Source organism: Amblyraja radiata, chromosome 25, assembly GCF_010909765.2.
Source record: "Amblyraja radiata isolate CabotCenter1 chromosome 25, sAmbRad1.1.pri, whole genome shotgun sequence".
Classification (NCBI taxonomy): domain Eukaryota; kingdom Metazoa; phylum Chordata; class Chondrichthyes; order Rajiformes; family Rajidae; genus Amblyraja; species Amblyraja radiata.
Genome location: NC_045980.1, coordinates 11,861,307 through 11,888,054, shown reverse-complemented (window position 1 = coordinate 11,888,054; position 26,748 = coordinate 11,861,307). Strand labels below are relative to the sequence as shown.

Sequence of the window (26,748 nt, the reverse complement as noted above, 5' to 3'; positions counted from 1 at the left end):
AATGCTCTATAAAGTTGGATAATGCAAAATAGAAGGAAGTGGGAGTTTACTTTTCAACTTTTCCCTTTGATTTTCCTCTGTTGAAAGATGTGGGAGTCAGATTGTTTGCTTGGAAACTCCGGAATTGGTTGTATCGTCTTTTACAATAAAACAGCAGACGCAATGACGTTTGAGAGAGCGAGAATGGAATAGTCAGACCCCTATCACTCACCAGTCTTGCTTTTGCGTGGACTTGTTTGGATTCACTCTGACACATGAGCAGCTTCCTCTAGTCTTCACCAAAGGTCCATTTCTGTTCAAAATTGTCTTGCATACTGCAGTTTTCATCTGTACCCGGTGATGCCCTTACGGGTGGTGTTCAGTAACATCATGAGAGTTTCACGAAATAAAAGTCGTCACATCATTGGTTTTTGTTGTTTTAAAAATCCATGCATTGTCATGCATTTAATTTCCTGTATTCCTGTATAGGTTAGAAGTTCCTTCAGGGACTCCAGAAGTCAATAGGACTACCATGCAATCACGCTGCTGTCTACTAGGTTATCTGAATAGTCCAGGCGCAGGCTGATTTGAGGATCTACCCTCATTTCATCCCACTTCTCAGCACCTGATTCGCTGCTATAAGCATCACACTGATAATGAAAGCTATAGCGAACGCACAGATGAGACTCTTCCTGACACAGGTCTGTTTGATTTGCTGTGTGGAACATGCTGCAGACAGAAACAAAAGAAGATTACTCTGTGAATTCACACAAGCTGCACGATATTACTTCTGCTGAGGGCATGTTCCATGCGCCCAGCTGAGAATCGATCCAACATGCCAGGAAAAAGTGAGTGCGATCGATAGCTAATTGAAGACGGGAGTGAGGTGTGCTGCAATTCTCAGCTGCATGCAGTGGAAAGATATACGCATTCATCCGATAGATAACATGTTGTGGTACATAAATGTGAATTGAACATTTAAATGCATCAGATTTAGCTCAAGTACAGACATAGGTTGAAAGATAAAACAGCAGGTTTTGGACTCATTTGACTTTCATTTGATCTGGAAACAATGATTATAGAATTGATATCATGAAGAAAACTTGTTATTCGATCCATTTTAATATCTAAGTGGTCCTTTGCAGTGATGAATTGAAATTCAGAATCCTCTTATTAAAGACTGTCAGTTCATAATGGAAGCAGTCTTAGAGAGATACAGCCCCAGACATAGTCCACACCGACCACTGATCACCTGTTCACACTAGTTCTATGTTAGCCCACTTTTCATCCTTTCCCAATTCACTAGGAGCAATGAACAGAGGCCAGCCAACCTTTGGGATGTGGGTAGAAACCGGGAGCACCTGAAGAAATCCGTACCATCATGGATCCGTACGATAACGTGCAAACTCCACACAGCCAGCAACCGAGGTCAGGATCGAACCCAGGTCTCTGGCGCTATGAGGCAGCATCTCCACCATTTGCGACACTGTGCCGCCCTAATTTGTTTCTGGGAGATTAAGTAGGGCAAGTGAATTGTCTAGCAATGACAGATCACCCAGTTCACAGCGATCATAACACAATTTTGTTTGAAACAATTATGGAAAGAGATCAGAGAAGGAGCTCGACTGAGAAAGAGCTGATTTCAGCGATTAAGAAGAGAGCGAGCACAGGTCGACTGGGAAAGGCAACACATTGCAGTAACACCACAGGAGGGAGCCACTTTAGATATATTCCACTGGAGGGGAAAGATAGAGGAATCAGCACATCTGATTTTGGATTACAACAAAGCATGTAGCTGCCAACACTAATTGCATAAAGGAGAGTTATGATAAAATCAAAATTCGACTAATAATCAAAATAAAATGTGGCTATGATGGGAGGGAATTGAGCATGTGACTGTAGATGGCAGGAATGTTGTGAAAAGTAGGCAACATGAGCAGGATAATAATGATTTGAAGGCATTAAATCACCTCCTAAAGGAACCCACCACTAAATACATCTTCCCATCTCCACCCTTTCCTGCCTTCCGAAGGAACAGCTCCCTCCACAACTCTCTGGTTCACTCATCTCTTCCCACCCAAACCACCCCCTTCCCAGGTACCTTACCCTGCAACCGCAGGAGATGCAACACTTGTCCCTATACCTCCACCCCTCAACTCCATCCAGGGACCCCAGCAGTCATTTCAAGTTAGACAGAGATTTACGTGCTCCTCCTCCAACCTCATCTACTGCATCCGATGTGGGCTCCTGGACATTGGTGAGACCAAACGTGGACTCAGCGACCCATTCACTGAACACTTATGCTCGGTCCGCCTGGGACTATGGGTATCTCCCGAATGCCAGCCAGTTCAACTCCCCTATCCCATTTCCACACTGACCTTTCCTGGACCTCCTTCATTGCCAGAGTGAGGTCACACGCAAATTGGAGGAACAGTACCTCAAATTTCTCTTGGGTAGCTTACAAGGTCGACGCAGCAGAAGAGCTGCTGCTTTAAAGGGCTTGCAGCGCTGGAGACCCAGGTTCAATCCCGACTGCAGGTGCTGTCTGTACGGAGTTTGTACGTTCTCCCCATGACCATGTGGATTTTTGGCCACCAAGTCCACATCAACCATCGATCATCCACGCACACTACTTCAATGTTATCCCAGTTTTGCCTCCTCTCCCCATGCACTAGGGGACATTTCCAAGTAACCCACAAACTGGCACAGCTTTGGGATGTGAGAGGAAACTGGAGCACCCAGAGGAAACATGCGAAGTCACAGGGAGAACGTGCAAACACCACATAGACACCACCTGAGGTCAGGATCGAACCTGGCTCTCAGAGATAGCACGATAAATCAAAGAGAGCCAGCATGGTTTTGTAAAATGGTATATCATTTGAGTAAATCTATTTATTATTTTGATGAAATGTCAGAGAAGGTTGATATGGATATCTCAGTAGATGTATATTTAGAGATTAAGTGAGGCATTCAACAAGGAGTTAGGCAAGAGGGTTTAAGGAAACTCATGGATTTGAAGTGGTGAACACTGCCCAGTCCAGCATGGGTTCTGACTTCACCACCATCGAAGGAATCTACAGGAGTCGCTGCCTCAAAACAACAGCCAGCATCATCAGAGACCCACACCACCCTGGCCACACACTCATTTCACGACCACCATCAGGAAGAAGATACAGGGGCCTGAAAACTGTAATGTCCAGGTTCAGGACCAGCTTCTTCCCTACAGCCATCAGGCTATTAAACACAATAACCTCCAAAGAAACTGTGAACTAAATAAACTTGGGGCCATTGGTTTTGTCTTTATGCACTATAATTTTTTGTTTGTGTGTGTATATAAATATATATGTACAGAATATGTAAACACAGTACTTTGCATACAATATAATAAATGAGAAAACAAACATTTAGTGTAAATATGTATATACGCAACACAAAATTGTCAAGAAGCAAAGTGGAGCGGCTTGCTGTTTTTCGGACTGCGAAGTCACTGATGTTCCCTAAGGCTCTAAGACATTTTATTCTTTACAGATAACCCAGTCTCGGGCATAGGGAGCAGTACCGTACATTTAAAATCGGCAAGACAGTAGATGATGATGAGAGTTCAGGATGAGGGACAGAATAATGAAATGGGCAAAGGATTGATAGATAGTATCCTTTTGTGGAAAAGTGTGAAGTGAAGCAGTTTGGAACTACAATACAATTTAAATGGCACCAATTGAGAAAGAGAATGAGCAGAAAATTCTTAATGTACATATACGTACATTTTAAAAACTGAAACGAGGATAAGGTGGTTTAATGATAATCTGGGTTACATAGATTGATGAATTGAACAAATGATATAAAGCAAAGGAATGTGTGAGAACATTATTAACCACTTTATATTACAATCTGTTCTGTGAATCTGTGGAATTCATTGCCAAAGAAGGCTGTGGAGGCTGTCAATTAATATTTTTAAGGCGGAGATTGACAGATTCTTGATTAGTGCGGGTGTCAGGGGTAATGGGGAGAAGGCAGAAAATTGGGGTTGAGAGGAAAAGATAGATCAGCCATGATTGATTGGCAGAATGGACTTGATGGGCCGAATGGCTTGATTCTGCTCCTAGAACTTATGAACTTCAGTAAAGATATAATGGCTTAGAAATGTGCGTAGAAGAGATTTGTCAGAGTTTTGCTAGTTTTGAGGAACAGATTAGGAAGCAATGTAATCCACCTTTGAAGCAATGAATTTGATGCAGGTGACAGTAGGTTCCACAATGATGCATGGTTATCACAGAACAAAGGCAATAAAACTACTTTGCTTGTTGTTTGAGCCACAAAGGACAGGTTATGGATGTGGAAAGTGTCATTGCTCTTGAGATTCACCGGAAGCCTGGAACAGATTTTGCAGAAGTCGTATTATATTGAACTTACTGTCAATGTCAACTGGACATTCATCTGGGTTCTCCACATGGCTTGCCTCTTCTGTCATGATGATATTTTCTATGTCTTTCATTGACAAATGTTCACAAAATGCCTCGTAAAGGAGTCTCTTTAGCTCATCCACTGTCATTCTCTGCATATCACACTGCAATAACAAAACCAAAGTGCATCAAACCTGTGGTCCCAAAGGAGTGAAATCAGAGCATAACTATGCCCTTTATATTGATATCAACAGTAATGATAAATAGCTTCCTGCAATGGCACTCTGTGCTGAGCTGATAAGAGTTACTTAATTGTAACCCAAACTGTAACCTTTTTGGCTTCTCTTGCCTTTTGTACTTATCTGGACATTTTGCCCATGACACAATTCCTATAGTAATAAACCCTTCAACTGAATTCATACTTCAATTGCAGAAAGAGTTTTATTCCACCATATATCACTATGACAGAATTCCCTCCAACTTAACAATGCATGGTTTATTATTGTCAGTGGGTAAAAATATCATAGTCTAGCAATGTAATTATGGCACGATCATTTGCAGGAAGAGTGAATGGATCCAGCCAAAAGGTGCAGTGTGTGTGTGTGTGGACACCAGATTCAGGGATAGTTTCTTATCAAACTGTTATCAAACAATTGAACCATCCCATCAACAATCAGAGGGCGGTCCTGAACTACCATCTACCTCATTGGAGGCCCTCAGTCTATCTTTAATCAGATTTTACTGGACTTTACCTTGCGCTAAACGTTATTCCCTTTATTATGTATCTGTACACTCGATTGTAATCATGTATAGTGTTTCCGCTGACTGGTTAGCACGCAACTAAATGCTTTTCACTGTACCACGGGACATGGGACAATAAACTAAACTAAACCTCTTGCCGATCTTCATGCCTGCACCCATTGTAATGCAACTTTATATCAAGAGCTATTGAGAGTCATTCTATTTGCTGCATTTCATCAACATTCAATAAAGGCTTTGAAATGGTGCAGTAGAGATTTATCAGAGTTTTACCAGTTTTGAAGAGTTGGTCAGAAAGTCCTGTCATCCGAATAAATGTTGAAGTTGACATAACAATAGTTTCCAGAATGATACATGGCTCTGATAGTGTTGAGGAAATGAAACAATTTCACCCGTGGTGTACATGACACTAAACAAGATGTTTTTTTTAACTAAAGCGAACTGTGAATAATTTCAGGAATCTTCTCCACCACTACCCTGCCCTTGTGTCTCCATTCAAAACTTGGTGCTAGTCTGTGGGTTTGTTTTTGTGTTGATGCTTGGTCATATATGTTAGACTCATTTCTTGAAGGTACACATCCACTTATATACATGTCGCACCATGCCAGGGTCTGATCGTACATCAAAGCCCATCTGCAAAAGGCCATACAACTACAATGATAAACCACTTAACGTACAAACCTGTACGTCTTTGGAATGTGGAAGGAAACCGAAGCTCCCGGAGAAAACCCACGCGGCCACGGGGAGACAGTACAACGTCTGCACAGACAGCACCCGAGGTCAGTATTGAACCCTAGATCTCTGGTGCTGTGTTGCAGTAGCTCTACCGCTGCGCCACTGTGCTGTCTCACGTGGCTCTCTGGCTATTTGGTTTAAATGGTCAAGACTATGCATGTGATCATGGATAGACACAAAGTGCTGGAGTAACGTAGCGGGTCAGGCAGCATCTCTGGAGAGATGGAACAGGTGACGTTTCGGGCCGAAACCCTTCTTCAGATGGGTTGTGATCAGATTGTGATCGTGGATTTGGCTGCGATGGATCTTGGGTCCATCAGAATTTCAGAGATTAATGAAAACGCGGCCATAACTAATCTTCCTCTTGCATCTTGTTTCGGGGAGGTGAGGACCAGCATCTGACCAGGATCCGTTCAGAGATACAGCATGGAAACAGGCCCTTCAGCCCACCGAGTCCGCGCCGACCAGTGATCCCTGCATACTAACACTATCCTACACACACTAGGGACAATTTACCATTTTACCAAGCCAATCAGCCTACATCTTTGGAGTGTGGGAGAAAACCGGAGAAAGTGGAGAAAACCGACATAGTCACAGGGAGAACGTCCAAACTCCGCATAGACAGTGCCATGGTCAGGATTGAACCAGGGTCTCTGGCACTGTAAGGCAGTAGGTCTACTGCTGCACCACCGTGCCGCCCCTGGTAGCTGGTCGTTTGCAAGACTCTGCAGCAGGAGGCACAGTGACAATCCATCAGACACATGCATTCTCCAACCTGGGACTTGGGACTTTGGGAGAAGTAGAGGTCAAGTTTGAGATGGGATGCGCACACAGTGAGCCAGTCACCAGGCAGTATGTGTGTCAGCTCCCTGGAGGGCAGGCAAGGTCGCAAGTGAGTCCTGCTGTGGAAGGCACGAAAGAGGATTACGTTAATGAAGGCTGATTCACCTGCACATTGGGGCGCTGGGGGCATTGTCTGACCTCCTGGAAAGTCTGCCTTCATTATGCATGACGTGCTCTGTAATGTATTGGTGATGAATCACTATATATTTTATGCAACAATTTGGTTTGATAGTCCTTTACGAAATAAAATGGGTGCAGCTTGCATACGAATTTCAAGTCTCATGTCATTGTATTACTTACTTCAAAACACAATTGTTGTATCACAATGCATCAAAGCATGGTGCTATGAAGTACCTGGATGTGATTTTACTTCGGAGTCACATGAGTGACTACGTGAAGAAGCCCGCCAGGACGCATGCGTGTCATATAGCTTTCACGCTTGCGAAACGACAGGCGGGGTGGAACGTTCCCCCGCATCGGTAAGTTTGAAACCGCGACCTGCAGGTAAGTGATTTACTCTGCGGTAGTTTTTGTCCCCGCGCTGTTTTTACACAGGGGGGGAAGCTGGACAAAATAGTGTCCACAAGTGCTGCGAGTAAAGCTGGCTGGGGAGGACCGCGAAGTTGCGGGAGCCAGCAGCAGCTGAAGGCACAAGCCCCATAAGGGATCAGCTGTGCTGACTTCTTGTCCCGCGCCGGCCAGAACACCACGGCCGGGCGGGAGACTATTCAGAATGGGGCCGTCGACTTTTGACAAGTCGAAAACGGAGGAGGCGGGGTGGAACGACGTTCCCCCGTAGCGACAATTTAAACCAGGACCTGCAGGTAAGAGCTGCGGTCTTTTTGTGTTTTCCCATGCTGATTACAGGTGGAGAAACCAACGGGCTGCGACAAAGCTGGTGAGGGAGGACCGCGGAGCAGCGGGCAGCCAGCAGCAGCCAGCGGCACTCGGATCACCGATAGTGGGATCAGCTGTGCCCGATGTCGCCTCCGCACCGGCCAGATCCACGCGGCCCGGGCGGTAAGGCTAGACACAAAACAAACAAGGTCGTGGACTCAGAGGAGTCCGACTTTGAACAACCGCGGGCGGCCAGCGACCGAGAGCGCTGGAGCCGGATGGAGCGGTGTGTGGAGCATTTGCTCCAACGTGACAGACTCCAGGAGATGGAGTCGGGTCACTGTGGGCCCTATGATAAACCCACAGCAGTACCTCTTGAAGGGCTCCACAGTGCTTCTACCTCATCAGAGGGGAGCACTGCGGGTCAGTTCTGGGCTGACCTGGAAGAGGGGTCCGCAGAAGGAAAGACAAGTGTGCAAGTGGTGCAGGGACTGTGCAAACCTGGGATCACAAAACCACCAATACTATTGTTTGGAGGCAACCTATCGAAGCAAGTCAAGGAGCTCGATGAGGAAGCAAAACCCTGGGACTAATAAAGGGACTCCAACAAAACCCACTACAGCCAAAGACAGCACCCCTACGCACCCACCAGCAGAACTGGTGAAAGCTCGAAGGCCCAGTACTCAAAACATGCGTCTTTTTAGGCCATGCCCCAGGCCGGCCTTCTTGGAAGATGCGGGGACCTCCAACGCCAACCAAACCGAAAACCCAGACACCAGCGCAACAACAGCAGCAAAGAACCTACAAAAAAGAAGTAAACCTGCCACTGGTAATTATGGAGTGTAGGTGGGTCTGGTTCCCTACAAATACAGGGAGCATGAGGTTGGGGGGAGATTACACTCTTTTCTGAATGCATGGAGCATGTTAACAACCGATACTTACATCTTAGCAGTATCCAGGGATATACAATAGAGTTTATACACAAGTACAGCCCTCCAGTTCAACATATACCGAACCGATGTTCGTGCTTTCTGATAAAGAAAATCAAAAAGCGCAAGCTGAACTGGAGCGGCTTTTACGTAAAGGGGTAATTGAGAAAACTCAACACGAACCATTAGAATTCGTGTCCAATATATTACCAAAAACAAAAAGATGGTGGTTGTCGCATCATCATAGATCTGACAAATTGAATACATTTGTACATATATTCACTTCAAAATGGAAACCTTTGTTACTGCTAAACAATTAATTTCCAAAGGTTACTTCATGGCCAGCATCGATTTAAAAGATGCTTACTATTCAGTGCCTATACGAGTGTGACCACAGATGTTACTTAAAATTCAACTGGATGGGACAACGTTGGCAGTATAAAGCACTGCCAAATGGGTTATCGTCATCCCCCGGCTGTTCACAAAAATTTTGAAACCAAGCCCTAGCGTTTCTACGGAAACGTAAACACATGGTCATGGCATATTTAGATGACATACTCATTGTGGGCAAAACTTTGGAATTGGCCAAACAAACTGTACAGCCACAAAACAGTTATTGAAAAACTGGGATTTATATCCATCCAGTTAAATCTAAACTAACGCCTTCCACTACTATGGACTATTTGGGGTTCACCATTGACTCAGTTCACATGTCGGTGACTCTGCCTAAGGGAAAGGCTAGAGATTTAATAGAGGCTTGCAATAACCTCATTGACATCAGCAAACCATCCATCAGATTGGTAGCAAAAGTAATTGGCAAAATGGTGGCTGCCTTTCCAGCCACACAATTTGGACCTCTACATTACCAAAACTTACAGAGAGCAAAAATACAAGCACTCAAAATTAATGCAGGTCACTTTCAGACCTATGAAACTACCAATCAAAGCTAAAATGGAACTAAAATGGTGGATAGATCTGGCTTTGTTCCAATCCAATCATTGTCAGTAACCCTTCCATGGTACTACAACTGATGCCAGTGCACTTGGGTGGGGAGCCACCAATACCATCACCAGCTGTGGAGGTAGATGGACTGCTCAGGAGGCATCATTATTACTCACACTGGGCATAAACTACCTGGAAATGTTGGGTGCATTCCATGGCCTAAAGTCATATTGTACTGGGTCATATCACCAGCATGTTAGACTACAGATAGATAATACCACCGTGGTAGCATACATTAACCACATGGGTGGAAACAAATCGACATCATGTGACAATCTGGCTAATACAATTTGGCAATGGTGTATCCAGAGAGATATTTGGATATCAGCCACTTACCTACCAGGAAGACTAAATTTAGTGGCAGACACCAGGTCACGCAAATTTAATGAAAACACCGAATGGATGTTGAATAAAAAAGTATTTCTTGATATTACAGCAAAATATGGAACACCAGATATCGATCTATTCGCATCCAGACTTAACCACCAGTTATCAAATTATGTTTCATGGGAACCAGACCCTGGGGCAGCGGCGACAGATGCATTTTCGCTGCATTGGGGGGAAATTGTTTATTTACGCATTCCCTCCTTTCTGCCTCATCAGTCGGGTATTAAGGAAAATACAACAAGACTCTGCGTCTGGTATTTTGGTAGTACCCGATTGGCCTACCCAACCATGGTTCCCAGTGGTATTAAACATGGTATTAGAACCATGTATCACCATCCCACATAGACCAGATTTATTGCTACATCCCGTAACAAGGGATAGCCACCCATGCCATAAACATTTGAACTTATTAATTTGTAGAGTTTAAAAACACCTCTACTACAACTGGGACTGACGGACCGAACAATGAACATGATCTCGGCGGCCCAAAGACAGTCAACCAAAAAACAGTATCTGGTCTATATCAGGAAGTGGGAGATGTACTGCCATAAAAACAACATCACCTACAGAGACATGAACATCCCGTCTGTTCTGGAATATCTGGCAGGCCTCCACTATGATGAGGGGCTCAGTTACAGTGCCATCAACTGCACCAGAAGTGCCCTATCGACTTACCTATGGCAGGGGACAGAGCATTACTCTGTTGGGACTCACCCACTGGTAACAAAACTTATGAGGGGAATTTTTAATACTAATCCCCCAAGAACCAGGTACTCCCAAATATGGGATGTAAGTATTGTCCTGAAGATGCTCAGGTATTGGTCTCCAGCAACAGCTCTGTCCCTACACAGACTGACATTAAAAACAGTCATGCTAATGGCATTGGTCACGGCACAGAGGGTACAGTCACTGCATAAACTAAGACTGGACAACATGACTTCCTCAACAGAAAATATTACGTTTCATATCTATGAGTTAGTAAAGCAGAACAGACAGGGATCAGCAGGCCTTAATATACAATTTAGGTCATACCCAACAGATGACCGTCTCTGTATAGTAAGACATCTGTCGTTATACATGGAGACAACGAAAATCCTAAGAGGCAATGAGAAGGCACTTTTGGTCAGCCACAAGCAACCACATAAAAGAGTGACGGTCCAGACCATCTCAAGATGGCTGAAACAGGTGCTAACACAGGCTGGGGTGGATACTAATATTTTTAAATCTCATTCCACCAGGGCTGCAGCTACATCGGCAGCGATACAGTTGGATGTACCAATGGACCAAATCCTCAAGGCAGCAGGATGGTCTGGGGAAAAAACATTCCAATTATTTTACAACAAACCAGTAATGAAACCTGGAACGTTTGCAGAAACAATTTTAAGTTCTGTAAATTAATTAAACCCATAAAAAGGGGTTATAATTTTGTGTTAACAAATTTTATGATTTCAATGTCGAATTCATGTCCAAATTATGTTAACACAATTCCTCCTACAGTCATCAAGGCAGACGTGATGCATGGACTCGTTTCCACGGCATGAAATCACAGAGCTTTAAAATCTTCACGTAGTCACTCACTTGACTCCGAAGTAAAATAGTAAGATTAAACGAGAACTTACCAGTTTGAAGTTTGATCTGTATTTTATGAGGAGTTACGATGAGGGATTACGTGCCCTCCGCTCCCACCCTTGATCATAAACTTAACTGGTATCTCTTCTCTAATCTTACTATGTTTAGTCATTACATTACATTAGGAATTGAAGAATACAGTTGAACAGAGGGATCTGGGAATAACCGTGCATAGTTCCTTGAAGGTGGAATCTCATATAGATAGGGTGGTAAAGAAAGCTTTTGGTATGCTAGCCTTTATAAATCAGAGCATTGAGTATAGAAGCTGGGATGTAATGTTAAAATTGTACAAGGCATTGGTGAGACCAAATCTGGAGTATGGTGTACAATTTTGGTCGCCCAATTATAGGAAGGATGTCAACAAAATAGAGAGAGTACAGAGGAGATTTACTAGAATGTTGCCTGGGTTTCAACAACTAAGTTACAGAGATAGGTTGAATAAGTTAGATCTTTATTCTCTGGAGCACAGAAGGTTAAGGGAGGACTTGATAGAGGTCTTTAAAATGATGAGAGGGATAGACAGAGTTGATGTGATCAAGCTTTTCCCTTTGAGAATAGGGAAGATTCAAACAAGAGGACATGACTTCAGAATTAAGGGACAGAAGTTTAGGGGTAACATGAGGGGGAACTTCTTTACTCAGAGAGTGGTAGCGGTGTGGAATGAGCTTCCAGTGGAAGTGGTGGCGGCAGGTTCGTTGGTATCATTTAAGAACAAATTGGATAGGCATATGGATGAGAAGGGAATGGAGGGTTATGGTATGAGTGCAGGCAGGTGGGACTAAGGGAAAATAATTGTTCGGCGCGGACTTGTAGGGCCGAGATGGCCTGTTTCCGTGCTGTAATTGTTATATGGTTATATGGTTATACAGTTATCTGTGATTTCACACCGCTGCTTTGAAGAATGACACGCATGCGTCCTGGCGGGCTTCTTCACGTAATCCCTCATCGTAACTCCTCATAAAATACAGATCAAACTTCAAACTGGTAAGTTCTCGTTTAATCTTACTATTTTGTTCCATGCCTCCTAATACAATTTCAGCTGAGGTGTTTTGTCAGTGAACATGGACAGCAATACAGTGTCTTGTCCCCAGAGGGACAAACTAAAATGAGTTTAGTTTTCTTTAGAGATGCAGCATGGAAACAAGTCCTTCGGCCCTCTGAGTCCACGCTGACCAACGGTAACCTGTGCATTAGCTCTATCCTACACACTAGGGATAACTTACTGAAGCCAAATAACCTTCAAACCTGTAAGTCTTTTGGAATGTGGGAGGAAATCGGAGCACCAGGAGAAAACCCATGCAGGTCATGGGGAGAACGTACACAAACTCCGTATAGACAGCGCCTATGGTCAGGTTCGAACCCGGGTCTCTAATACTGTGAGGCAGCGACTCTACTACTGTGTCACCGTACTACACCTGCACAAAATGAGCATGTGTACTGCTCTGCACTGGTGCTGGTTCACCTCTTGCAGACTTACTGCAAACGTGAAGTGGCAGAGGACTGAGTATAGTCTTGCGGACAAAAAGAAAATCTCGTGAGAACTACACTCCATCTTTTCCTACCTCCAGTCCCCCCCCCGCTCCCCCCCCCCCCCCACTATTTCCAATCTGAAGAAGAATTCCAACACAATACGTCGCCCATCCTTTTTCTCCAATGATGCTGCCTTACCCTCTGGGTTACTCCAGCACTTTGTGCCTATCTTCAGTATAAACCAGCATCTGCAGTTCCTGCCTATACACTCAATCAATGGTTGACATTTCAATATGTTGTAGATCTGTACAGTAACAGTGTTAATCTAAACACACAGTGCTGAAGAAGCTCAACTTGTCAGGCAGTAGAGGGAATGGTCAAAGCCACATTTCAAGTCAGGGCCCTTCCTCAGACTGAGTTGAAACCCTCCCTCAGGTCCCGAAACGTCAACCAATGCATTCTACCCACAGATGCGGCTCGACCCATGATTCCTGATTAGCACAGGTGTCAGAGGTTATGGGGAGAAGGCTGGAGAATGGGGTTAAGAGGGAGAGATAGAACAACCATGCTTGAATGGCGGAGTAGACTCGTTGGGCCAAACGGCCTAATTCTACTCCTACTCCTTCTGACCAATGACCCACTGAGTTCCTGCAGCAAATTGTCTGTTGCTCCAGGTTGCAGCATCCGTAGTTACCTGTGTCTCCGGTCTTTTCTCTTCACGCAGAACCCATTGTCTTGTTTATGGATTATCTAACGTAACATACATGTATTTCTCACTACATCCCTTTTGTGAGTTCTGATGAACATCCACTATCATAATGTTCTTATCATTTACTGTCAGAAAGTGATGAACTCTGCCATCTATCGAAGATCTTCCATTCATCACTTCTATTTATTGGGATTTGGCATTCAACATACACTCTACCCCCCTTGTGTTCACCCCCCCTTGTGTTCACCCCCCTTGCTCCACTTCTTGTAATAGACTCTGGAGGCTAAATTCTTACATCTCTGGTGCTGGAGTGATGAGAGATTAGTCCACGCCTGTTATTTCTGCGGCAGAGTTGGTACGATATGAAGCCGAGTGCTGCTCAAGATCATCTCAAGATTAAAACTGTTAAATTGCAATGATGTAGGCTCCTGGTGAGACTGCAAACTCAGACTGCGCAGCTCTGCTCACCCTACCTGATGAAGAATATACATAATAGAAGGCGTGCAGAAATAAACAGCAGGCTGGTTCCTGGTATGGGGATTGAGGGAGAGGTCATGGGGTTGTCCAAAGTGGGGACATAAGCAATCTGGACGATGCTCTCCAGAGTCTGAAGGAGGGTCCTGACCCGAAACGTCACCCATCTTTTTTCTCTAGAGATGACGCCTGACCCGCTGAATTACTCCAACACTTTGTGTCTATCTATGCTCTTTGGTGTTTGGAAGAATGAGAGGTGATCTCATTCTTCAGGGCAGCACAATGGTGCAGCGGTAGAGTAGCTGTCTTATAGTGTCAGAGACCCGGGTTTGATCCTGACTATGGGTGCTGTCTGCACAGATTTTGTACATTCCCCCTGTATCCATGTAGATTTTCTCCGGTTGCTGTGGTTTCATCCCACATTCCATGGGATAAAGGTTGGTAGACATTGGGTGACATTTCAGGGGACATAAGCAATGTGGACTATGCTCTCTGGAGTCTGAAGAAGGGTCTCGACCTGAAACGTCATCCATTCCTTCTCTCCAGAGATGCTGCCTGTTCCGCAGAGTTACTCCAGCTTTTTGTGTCTATCTTCGGGTTAAACCAGCATCTGCAGTTCCTTCTTACACAACAATCACCTGTACACTAGTTCTATGATATCCAAATTAACCAATACAGAAGCCAATTAACCTACAAGCCTTCTATTATGTATATTCTTCATCAGGTAGGGTGAGCAGAGCTGCGCAGTCTGAGTTTGCAGTCTCACCAGGGGCCTACATCATTGCAATTTAACAGTTTTAATCTTGAGATGATCTTGAGCAGCACTCGGCTTCATATCATACCAATTCTGCCGCAGAAATAACAGGCGTGGACTAATCTCTCATCACTCCAGCACCAGAGATGTAAGAATTTAGCCTCCAGAGTCTATTACAAGAGACTCAACTGATAATGAAAGCATGCATAATCACCAGCAGAACCACTGAAAGAAATGGGTACCCAAAGATAATTGCATTGCTGAAGAAAGAGCAAGCATGATCAGCAAGCAAGTAATCGTTCAACAATGCTGCATAACAACAGAGAGTGCTGCTCGAGATGAATTATCTTCGTGATCCAAGTGGAAAAGAGATTCAAGATTTTTTATAACTTGAAGTTAAACAAAACCCTTTGCGGCACGGTGGCGCAGTGGTGGACCTCTAGTGGAGGAAGTGGAGCAAGGGGGGGTGAACACAAGGGGGGGGGGGGGGAGTGTATGTTGAATGCCAAATCCCAATAAATGGAAGTGATGAATGGAAGATCTTCGATAGATGGCAGAGTTCATCACTTTCTGACAGTAAATGATAAGAACATTATGATAGTGGATGTTCATCAGAACTCACAAAAGGGTTGTAGTGAGAAATACATGTATGTTACGTTAGATAATCTATAAACAAGACAATGGGTTCTGTGTGAAGAGAAAAGACCGGAGACACAGGTAACTACGGATGCTGCAACCTGGAGCAACAGACAATTTGCTGCAGGAACTCAGTGGGTCATTGGTCATAAGTAGTAGGAGTAGAATTAGGCCGTTTGGCCCAACGAGTCTACTCCACCATTCAATCACGGTTGATCTATCTCTCCCTCCTAACCCCATTCTCCTGCCTTCTCCCCATAACCTCTGACACCTGTGCTAATCAGGAATCATGGGTCGAGCCGCATCTGTGGGTGGAATGCATTGGTTGACGTTTCGGGACCTGAGGGAGGGTTTCAACTCAGTCTGAGGAAGGGTCCTGACCTGAAATGTGGCTTTGCCCATTCCCTCCACTGATGCTGCCTGACCCGTTGAGCTTCTTCAGCACTGTGTGTTTAGATTAACACTGTTACTGTGCAGATCTGCAACATATTGAAATGTCAGCCATTGATTGAGTGTATAGGCAGGAACTGCAGATGCTGGTTTATACCGGAGATAGGCACAAAGTGCTGGAGTAACCCAGAGGGTCAGGCAGCATCATTGGAGAAGAAGGATCGGCGACGTATTGGGTCGGAATCCTTCTTCAGACTGAAAATATGGGGGGGGGAGAGGGGTGGGGGGGACTGGAGGTAGGAAACGATGGAGTGTAGTTCTCCTCACGAGTTTTGCTCTTTGTCCGCAAGGCTATACTCAGTCCTCTGCCACTTCACGTTTGCAGTAAGCCTCAAAGAGGTGAACCGGCACCAGTGCAGTACATGCAATATATCAACATGTGGTCCTTATTTCAGGACTGAGATGAAAATAGGGCGGCACAGTAGATCATGAGATGATCATGTAGAACCTCTGCCTCACAGCGCCAGAGAGCCGGGTTCAGTTCTGACCTCGGCTGCTGTCTGTGTGGAGTTTGCACGTTCTCCCTGTGACTACTTGGGTTTCCTCCGGGTGCTCCGATTACCTCCCACGTCCCAAAGACGTGCCTGTTTGTAGGTTAATTGGTTTCCGTAAATTGTCCCTCGTGTGTATGGAGTGGATGCAAAAGTGGGTTAACATCGAACTAGTGTGAGCGGATGATCGATGGTCGTCGTGGACCCAGTGGGCCCCACGTCTGGAAACTGAAAAGAGAAATTATTTTTAAGCTAAAGGTAGTTAATCTTAGGAATTCTCCACCCACGAGAGATATTGAGGCTTAGTTAAAATAAATCGATAATTATATTTGGATATTAGCGGAATTGAACGGATATAGGTGTTTAATGTTGGAAAGTTGAGCTGAGTTTAATCTCACTAGGTGGTAGAGCAGATGTGAGAGGCACAATGCCAATTGCTGCCCCTCTTACAATGCTCCTACACTCTCCACGGGCAAAAGCAGCCTCCTCTACTGAAACACAATAGCCTTTCACCAGGTGGATGCATACAAAGGGATACCATTACATGGAAGGTCTAGGCGCACTGAAGATGCTGAGCAAAAGCACAAGTACAACCAGGTGACATTTCCTCCACACTGTGGCATGCATTGATCTATAAATGTGGATTCACTATATTTATTTTCCCACGGCTCTGTTCCGAGCCAAGTCATAGAAGCCATGTTTGTGGCACGGTGGTGCAGTGGTAGAGTTGCTGCCTTACAGCGCCAGTGACCTGACTTCCATCCTGACTACAGGTGTTGTCTGTTTAATGGGGTAGCATGGTGGTGCAGGGGAGGAGTTGCTGCCTTACAGCACCAGAGACCTGGGTCTGGTCCTGACCACGGGTGTTGCCTGTGTGTTGGAACTAGTGTTACGTATTGGAACTTGGGTTGTGTTATGCAACTTGCGATGCGTTTGCTGATAACAAGTTAAACGAGATGCACAACTCTATCAGAAAGATGTGGCCTCGTTTGCTTCCTCCCTTGTCCTTATTTTCTTTTTGCTCTTCGGCCCCTACTGAGCCAGTCTGAGGCAAGGGCTGATCAGTGCAAGGCAGAGCGTCATGAACCTTGATAAGTACTACCCTGCTGAGTTCGACCGGAATGCTCCATATTGGTCCGACTCACAGCCGAAGAATTGCTGCAATAATCCAATTGTCTGTTGTATCAGAGTTCTTGTGGCACCCGACAAGTGTGCGTGGAATTCATGCTTTCCATGTGCAGGAGGCTGTGCCCCAGTATCATCAGCCATGGAGTCAGAGTTTCACAGCACAAACACAGGCCCTTCGGTCCAACGCTCCTGCCGACCTAGATACACCTTCTACACAAGCCCCACTGCCTGCACTTGGCCCCTATCCCTTTACCCCTATCCCTCTAAACCTTTCCTATCCATGTACCTGCCTAAATGTCTTTTAAATGCTGCTATAATACTTATAATACCAGTCATCCAATTCATGCCATTCAATGGCTACATTTGCTCATGGTATTCAATTGCACATGGTGGAATATAACATGGCAAAAGCATTAGGCTAGTGGTTGGGTTATTGAGCGCAGATTTCTATGATCTTTACATATTCGCCTGATTTACATGCTATTTGCATGGTGTTTGCATGCTATTTACATGATATTTGCATGGTGCAGCAGATGGGTGGAATAGGTGACAATGGCCTGAGGTGAAAGGGAGACTAAAAGGGTATCAGATAAGGAAAGAAGATGTGGAGCAAAATACATTTAGTCCGAGGGGGGGGGGGGGGGGGGGGGGGGGGGGGGATTCAGTTGGGACAGGGATGAGGAGAAAGGGCGGTGGGGGGGCAGGCTAAAGGGAAATATGGGACTTGGGGGTGGGAGATGCTGCATCCAGAGAAGGGGAAAGGACAGGGTGACCACACAGACAGACAAGAGGGAGATAAACCTTGTTGGCTGAGACACATTATGGATTTGACATGGCCCATCCCGACCACATTTGTGCACCTCATCACTGTATGTTCCCTAACCATCTTGCTCAGGGGCCACAGGGAATGAAAGGCATTTAGCTCTCTTTGAATTGAGAGTGTCAGTGACCTCCCATTATTGATCAGACTCCGGACGTCTGCAGCCTGCTGGAGCTGGTGTACAAGATGCCACCGTCGTCTTGACAGCTTCTGGCAGTCCTCATGCTTCGCTGGGTGTGTGGTCACAGTAGGTGGCACATCTCAGTACATAAATCCGGAATGAATTCTGAATCTTTCACACGCTGCTCCTCACTGAGATTCAGTTGGATAACTGAACCTTCCCGAGCCCTGGGAAGCTTTGCCTTTCTGCAAAGTGCCTTCTCCTTCTCCCTTCTATCCCGCTGTACCAGGCAATTCTTCCACTCATTCTCTCCTCCACGGAATGCTCACTAATGTGCTCCTGTCTAACAACTCGGCACGGTGGCGCAGCGATAGAGTTGCTGCCTTACAGCGCCAGAGACCCGAGTTCGATGCTGACTATGGGTGCTGCCCCCACAGAGTTTGTACGTTCTTCCCCCTGACCTGCGTGGGTTTTCTCCAAGATCTTCGGTTTCCTCCCACGCTCCAATGACGTAATAATAATAATAATAATGGATGGGATTTATATAGCGCCTTTCTAGTACTCAAGGCGCTTTACATCGCATTATTCATTCACTCCTCAGTCACACTCGGTGGTGGTAAGCTACTTCTGTAGCCACAGCTGCCCTGGGGCAGACTGACGGAAGCGTGGCTGCCAATCTGCGCCTACGGCCCCTCCGACCACCACCAATCACTCACACGCATTCACACACATTCACACACAGGCAAAGGTGGGTGAAGTGTCTTGCCCAAGGACACAACGACAGTATGCACTCCAAGCGGAATTCGAACCGGCTACCTTCTGGTCGCCAGCCGAACACTTATCCCATTGCGCCATCTGTCGTCCCAAACCTGACGTACAGGTTTGTGCGTCAATTGGCTTGGTTTAAAATGACCTTGCGGGTTTTCTCTGGGTGCTCCAGTTTCCTCCCACATTCCAAAGACGTGCAGGTGTGTAGGTCAATTGGCTTCCGTAAATTGTCGCTAAAGTGTCGGATAAATCTTGCGGATGGGTGATCGCTGGTCGGCGTGGACTCGGTGGGCCTTGCTGTTCCATCTCTAAACTAAACTAAACTAAACTAAACTCAGCACAAACCTCTTTAGCATTTACCACAATATTCCTCAAGCTTCAGCAGAGCACTCGAAAAAATTACAGCGACAGACAGTAGAATTTAACAAACAACCAAGCTGAGAACAGTAGACAATACAATTGTTGAGGGTGCCTCCTTTCAGCTGATGCATGTGTGTTCTGGTGTATAAGAAACAAGAATGGACAGGATTATCTATGTCAAAATGGCAGCATAGATGTGACATATAAAATGCATTCAGCTGCATCGTCCATGTGTACATGAGCTAATGTCCCCACCAATATGGTGCCCCTTGCCACTTGCATCACAACATTGTTTCCCCAGGTTTAAATTTCATCAGTGGTTTGTTTTCCTGACTGTTCAGGCTCTCCAGGGTTTTGATTGATTGAAAGATACAGCATTGAAACAGGCCCTTTGGCCCACCGAGTCCACTCCGACCATCGATCACCCATTCACACTGGCTCTATGTTATCCCACATTCTCATCCACTCCCTACACATTAGGGGAAATTTACAGAGGCCAATTAACCTGCAAACCTGCACTTCTTTAGGATGTGGAAGGCAACTGGAGCACCAGGGCGGCACGGTGACGTACAGCGGTAGAGCTGCTGCCTCACAGCGCCAGAAACCCTGCTTCAATCCTGACCTCGGGTGCTGTCCATTTGGAGTTTGCACGTTCTCCCTGTGACTGCGTGGGTTTCCTCCGGGTGCTCCTGCTTCCTCTCACATCCATAAGATGAGCGGGTTGTCAGTTAATTGGCCATCTGTAAACTGTCCCAACCGTGCAGGGAGTGGATGAGAAAATGGGATAATGTGGGTTTGTAGGTTTAATTGACCTCTGTAAATTGCTCCTGGTTTCCTGGTTGTGTGGTGGGATAACTAGTGTGAAGGGGTGATCAATGGTCAGCATGGACTCGATGGGCCGAAGGGCCCATTTCAGGTACCAACGCTGTATCTATATACTAAACTCTAAACTAAACACCCGGAGGAAGCACACGCGGTCAAAGGGAGAATGTGCAAACTCCACACAGATAGCACCTGAGGTCAGGATCGAACCCGGGTTCCTGGCGCTGTGAGTCAGCAGCTTCACCAGCTGCACCACTGTGCCACATGGTGAGAAGCAGAAGGATGGGGTAATGGCTGTTAAACAGTTGCACAGCCACAAAGGAACAAATACACATCTGTGCTGATCAATTTCATAATCATCGTGGGGCTGGCCGGCATCGGAGCGTGGGGAGCGGTGGTGACTCGCTGTTGCGGACTGACCACGTAGCTCGGAGGCTCCAGCTGCAGCCGCACGTCCGGTGGACTGGGACATCGGGAGCTCGCGGGTCCGGGTGGAGAGACCGCTTTCCGGAGCTCCCGCAACGCGACTTCTCCAGCCCGTGTCGCGGGGTTGGAACGACCCGGAGCGGGGCCGTACATCGCCCGGGCGCGGCTTCATGGCCGTGGGACATTCCAGTGCCCGCCGGGGGCTCCAACTTTGTGACATTTAGACCGGGAGCTTGGCCGTACATCGCCCAGCGCGGCCTAAAATGGCCGTGGGACTCACCATCGCCCGCCTGGGGCTTCGACATCGGGAAAGAAATGGAGAACAGGGGAGAGAAAAGACTTTGCCTTCCATCACAGTGGGTTCACTGTGATGGATGTTTTTGTAAATTGAATTGTGTGTATGTCTGTAGGAAATTGTATTTGTTTGTTTGGCTGTGGAAACGGAGTTTCGTTTGAGCCTCACTGAGGTTCAAATAACATGTAATAAATATTGATATTGATTGATTGAAAATGCCATTTAAAAAAAAAAATTTATGCTGTTGCTTTTAATGTATCTCCTTTTAAAGTCTCCCGGCAGCATCAAGCATGGCATGGGAACTCCAATTAAAGTCTCCTGGCAGCATCAAGAATGGGATGGGAACTCCAATTAAAGTCTCCCGGCAGCATCAAGCATGGGATGGGAACTCCAATTCCAGCAGCAAACATCAAGGTCAGTTGGCAACAAGCAATTAAAGATTTAAGAGAGTCAAAATGTACTGTTTAATGTTTAGTCATTGTTACTTAATTATATTTAAAATCTAACCACACAGCGGTGTTCAGATCCAAGACAGTGATAAATAACGTCGGGGTGTAAAGATACAATCATTTTTTTAATAGTGGGCATAATCATATCATTAAGTTGGAACAGTGTAATTGACCACAGAAGCATGAATGATTCTTTGATTTGCCAGTGTGGGAGGTTGTAAATTAATAAAGTTGTGATTTATCGTCGATCTCTCATTCTCAAATTCCAGTGCTCTCATAAGGTAACATTTACACACTCGTCACCAAACATGAACCTGATTACAGCTGCCCCCATGAATTCCTCAACAAATGAGTTGGATTTATATCCCAGGCAGAGTTATAGAGTCACAGTCATACAGCGCAGCAACAGGCCCTTCGGCCCATCTTGTCCATGCTGACCAAGCTTTCCAATGTTGGCCCATATCCTTCCAAACTTTTCCTATTCATGTTCCAGTTCTCCTTGAATAATTGCAGGCTCTTATCCCTCTCAACCTCTCCTATCTATGTACCTGTCTAAGTATCATTTAAATGTTATTGTACCTGGAAAGGGTGCAGAGAAGATTTACGAGGGTGTTGCCAGGACTCGTGGGTCTGAGCAATAGGGAGAGGTTGAGCAGTCTAGGACTCTATTCCTTGGAGCGCAGGAGGATGAGGGGTGATCTATAGAGGCGTACAAAACCACAAGAGGAATAGATCGGGTCTTGCCTAGAGTAGGGGAGTCAAGAACCAGAGTACATTGGTTTAAGATGAGGGAAAAGATAGGCTCCTGAGGGGGTAACTTTTTACAAAGGGTGGTGGGTGTATGGAACGAGCTGCTGGACGAGGTAATTGAGGCAGGTACTGTTGCAATGTTTAAGAAACATTTATACAGGCACATGGATCGGACAGGTTTAGAGGGATTTGGGCCAAACACAGAGTAGTTGGCTGGTGTGGGCAAGTTGAGCTGAAGGGTGCTGTAAGATTCTATGACCTGCCTCACCTCCTTCATCTGCCAGCTTGATCCATATACCCACAATAGGTGACGGATCTGCCAGCTTGATCCATATACCCACAATAGGTGACGGTATTATGGCATCTTCCTGGTCTCAAACTACTTCATTACCTTTGCTGGCAATTTCCATCCTGCATTCACATTCACAGAGTCCATCTCTGTCCCTTCCCTTTCTTGACTCCATCCATTTCAGGGCATGTCAGTGATGATTATCCTCACTATAATTCCTCCCATCCTGTCTCCCGCAAGGATTCCATTCCATTCTGCCAGTTTCTCTTGTGACTTTGCTTCTTCACGTTAGTTTAGCTTATTGTCACGTGCACCAAGGTACAGTGAAAAGCTTTATGTTGCATGCGATCCAGTCAGACTGTATGCGATTACAATCGGGCTGTCCGCAGTGTACAGATCCAGGGTAAAGGGAATAATGTATAGTGCAAGATAAAGTCCAGTAAAGTCCAATTGAAGATAGCATAGTTAAAGTAAGAAATGCTGCTGTTTGTGTCGAGGTTTAAAAGAATGGAGTGATTGAGTGATTGCAGATCCGCTTCTGGGACCAGCAAACAGAGAATCCCCTGCTTGGGTGTCTCTTGATGATGGCACTTTCCAAGCCTGTGCGTCTCAGATGTGGTTTTTTTCACTATGCCTTCACCTCTGTCATATTTTATGGGACTCCCAACTTTTGCACCTGTTCCATTTCCTGCACTTTGTTCTCAACACCGGAGTTAACACAAGCGTCTGTAACTTCTCCCTGTGACCGCGTGGGTTTCCTCCGGGTTCTCCGGTTTCCTCCCACATCCCAAAGATGTGTGGGTTTGTTGGTTAATTGGCTTCTGTAAATTGTCCCCTAGTTTGTAGGGAGCGGATGAGAAAGTGGGATAGCATGGAACTAGTGTGAACGGGTGATCGATGGTCGGCGTGGACTCGGTAGACCAAAGAGCCTGTTTCCACACTCATCACTACACTACACTAAACTAAACTAACCACCTCTCTTCACTTCTACCCCATCTACATCTATAATTTTACTTCGGAGTCACGTGAGTGACTACGTGAAGAACCCGCTCAGCGCGCATGCGCGGCATTAACGCCAGCAGTGCAACAGCGGCGCAGCGGGAGTCAGGCGCTCCCGCTACGAGCCTGAAGGAAAGGAACGTTACCTTCAGAGTAAAGTCGGTCTTTGCGTTTGTTTTTGCTCCAGGGGGAGCAAAGCAGCAGAGGGAAGCGGCCCCCGTTCGACTCCAGGGAAGGAGCCGACAGTGGAGGGGGGAGAGGCGGCAACGGGACCACACGCTGCGGTCCACAGACACGGGTGCTGCGCTGATGCCCAGTCCGCTAAAACAGCTGTCTGACCAACAGCAGCCGACTGGAGGGAAATTTAAAAACCGGCCGGCACCCCTGCAGACTCCCGACAAAGAGACTCGCCGCCCGAGAACCGCTGAAATGCCGCCCGAAAACGGCAGACAGCCTCTAACAGAAGCCAGTGGAAGGTCATGGAGCTAAAAACTCCAGCGAGACTTGCCTCAGGAGCAGGGGCAAGTCCGCCAAGGGAGCTAACACTCCCACTCCAGTGCCTAACAGCACCGGCCATCTCCCTTGTCGAGGGATTGATGGGAACCAGAGCTGGGCTGGTCAAGAAGAGGGGTCACTGGCTGAACAACATCAGGAGTATGCTTGAGGTACAGGATCAGGAAGAGCTGCTGGGTGTGGCCGCTATGTGGCTCCACCACCAGCGAGATGGCTTTTCAGTCTCAACTGACGGCCAGCTTACTACCTGTTCTTTTCAAAAAACCTCTCCAAGACAGGTAGTCATGAGGCGTTGGATTTCATCACTCCTCCCCTAAATTGCATTTACTCAAAGTGCCCACCATTATTGGGGGGTACATTGAGCATAGCTTTTAAAACCCAAATATCTTAAATTGCATTTGATACCCCTGACGTCGGCTATCATTTTCGCATGCTCATTCCAGAGGGGCAGGGTAGTATGGCAAAACACCTGACCCTACTGTTCACAGTAAGCTCTGCAACATCTCGAAGGAAGTTATAAACCTGCCCTCAACCTAAAAATTCACAGGACTGTGAGAACGCCGACCTCACAACCACAGATCCTGCTATCTGGCTAAGTTACCAAACCAAGCCTAAGAAACTGGACGAATTATCCAAAATATTCGGCATCAAGAGGGCAGGGCCTGGAATGAGCACCACACAAAACCAGACAGCAGTACCTCCACGCGTCCACCAGTAGGCGTCTACCTCATGGTACTGGTGAAAGCTCGGGGCCTGCATGCCAATCCCATAAGCCTTTCAGGCCAGGGCCCAGAGCAGGCCCCATGGAAAATGTGCCACCCCCCACATCACCGCCACGTCAGACAACGTGCAAGACTCGTTGGACCAGCAGGAAACAGAAGAATACCCATAACCATGGAGGTAGGTGGGTCTGGTTCCTACCAACGTATAGAAAATAGGGGCTTAATACTAACAGGGGGCAGATTACACCTGTTTTAAGAAGCACGAGAGTCTATCACGAGTATATATCAGTATATACTCAATGGCTTTAGTGGATACAAAATACAATTCATACTAGAAAAATTGCCACCAGTTCAACATTTACCCCAGAGGGTATTTTCCTTCTCCGTTAAAGAAACAAGAGGGACAAGCTGAACTGGTGAGTAATTACAAAGGGTATCATGGGAAACATGAACCCTTGGAATTCGTATCAAATATTCGTCACTAAACCCAAAAGGATGGTGGATGTCGCATCATTATTTGACTTAACTTCACTAAATATGTTTGTTAAGTATATACATTTCAAAATGGAAACGGTTGTTACTGCCAAACAACTAATTTCCAAAGGATACTTCATGGCAAGCATTGATCTTAAAGATGTTTACTATTTAGTACCATTCACAAGGATCATCGCATATACCTGAAATTTACCTGGATGGGAGCTATGGCAATTTAAAGCGTTACCCAATGGGTCACATCAGCCCAAGATTATTCACCAAGATACTAAAACCAGCTCTGGCAATATTCACAAGACAAAAACATATTGTCATGGCATATCTTGATGATATCTTAAAAAATAGGCAAGACGATGGAATTGACTATGTTAGCTGTATCAGCTACCAAACAGTTATTCGAAACCCTGGGATTGTCTTACATCCAGATAAATCTAAGTTGAAGCCATCCACAATCATGGACTACTTGGGCTTCACAATTAATTCAGTCTACGTGACTGTAACATTGCCAAGAGACAAAACAGTTGAATTGGCACAATCATGCAACAATTTAATGGTCCACGTACTCCCAACTATTCGACAAGTAACAGAGTAATTGGGAAAATGGTAGCAGCATTTCCGGCTACACAATTCGGACCTTCGCACTGTCAAAACTTACAAAGAGCAAAGGTGCAGGCACCAAAACGACATACAGGTCATTATGATCGTGTCATGAAGTTACCCACTGAAGCAATATCATAACTACAGTGGTGGGCAAAAAACGTTTGGCATAATTTCAACCTATTATCATCACTAACAAGTAGTAGATGGACTAACCCAGAGTCATCGTTACCACAGGGACTGGGCATTAATTATCTACAGATGTTGGGTGACTTTTATGGTTTAAAAGCATATGCACAAATATGCATCACTTGCATGTATGGTTACAAATAGATAATACTACGGTGGTGGCCTACATTAATCATATGGGCGGCATAAAATCGGTATCATGCGACAAGTTGGTCAACACAATTTGGCAATGGTGTGTCGAAAGACATATTTGGCTATCAGTAACTTACCTGCCAGGTAAGCTAAATACAGTGGCAGACACCAGGTCACATAAATTTAATAACATCGAATGGATGTTAAACCCCCAAAAATTTGCAAAGTTATCAAGCAATATGGCATGCCAGATATTGATTTATTTGCATCAAGGCTAAATCACCAGGTACCTATGTATGTCGCTTGGGAACCAGACCCTGAGGCAGCAGCGGTAGATGCGTTCGTGCTGGATTGGGGAAATTCTTCTTCTATGCATTTCCTCCCTTCTGCCT

At 45.7% G+C, this 26,748-nt stretch overlaps 1 protein-coding gene and 1 long non-coding RNA gene across 2 annotated transcripts in view; one reads left to right on the top strand and one right to left on the bottom strand.

The window, feature by feature from the left end:
* Positions 1-276: 276 nt before the first annotated feature.
* The window catches only part of cabp7 (calcium binding protein 7), an 85,206-nt gene continuing 58,734 nt past the window's right edge, over positions 277-26,748 (bottom strand). The window contains exons 4-5 of the mRNA XM_033043155.1: positions 4,390-4,543; positions 277-708 (exon numbers count right to left, since the gene is read on the bottom strand). Coding sequence (XP_032899046.1) covers positions 581-708; positions 4,390-4,543 — 282 coding nt within the window. The 3' untranslated portion in view covers positions 277-580. The remainder of the gene's footprint in view (positions 709-4,389; positions 4,544-26,748) is intronic.
* On the top strand, positions 14,541-19,523 carry LOC116987269. The gene is made up of 3 exons (XR_004415682.1): positions 14,541-14,559; positions 16,465-16,468; positions 19,494-19,523. It is a non-coding gene; the product is annotated as an uncharacterized LOC116987269 (long non-coding RNA).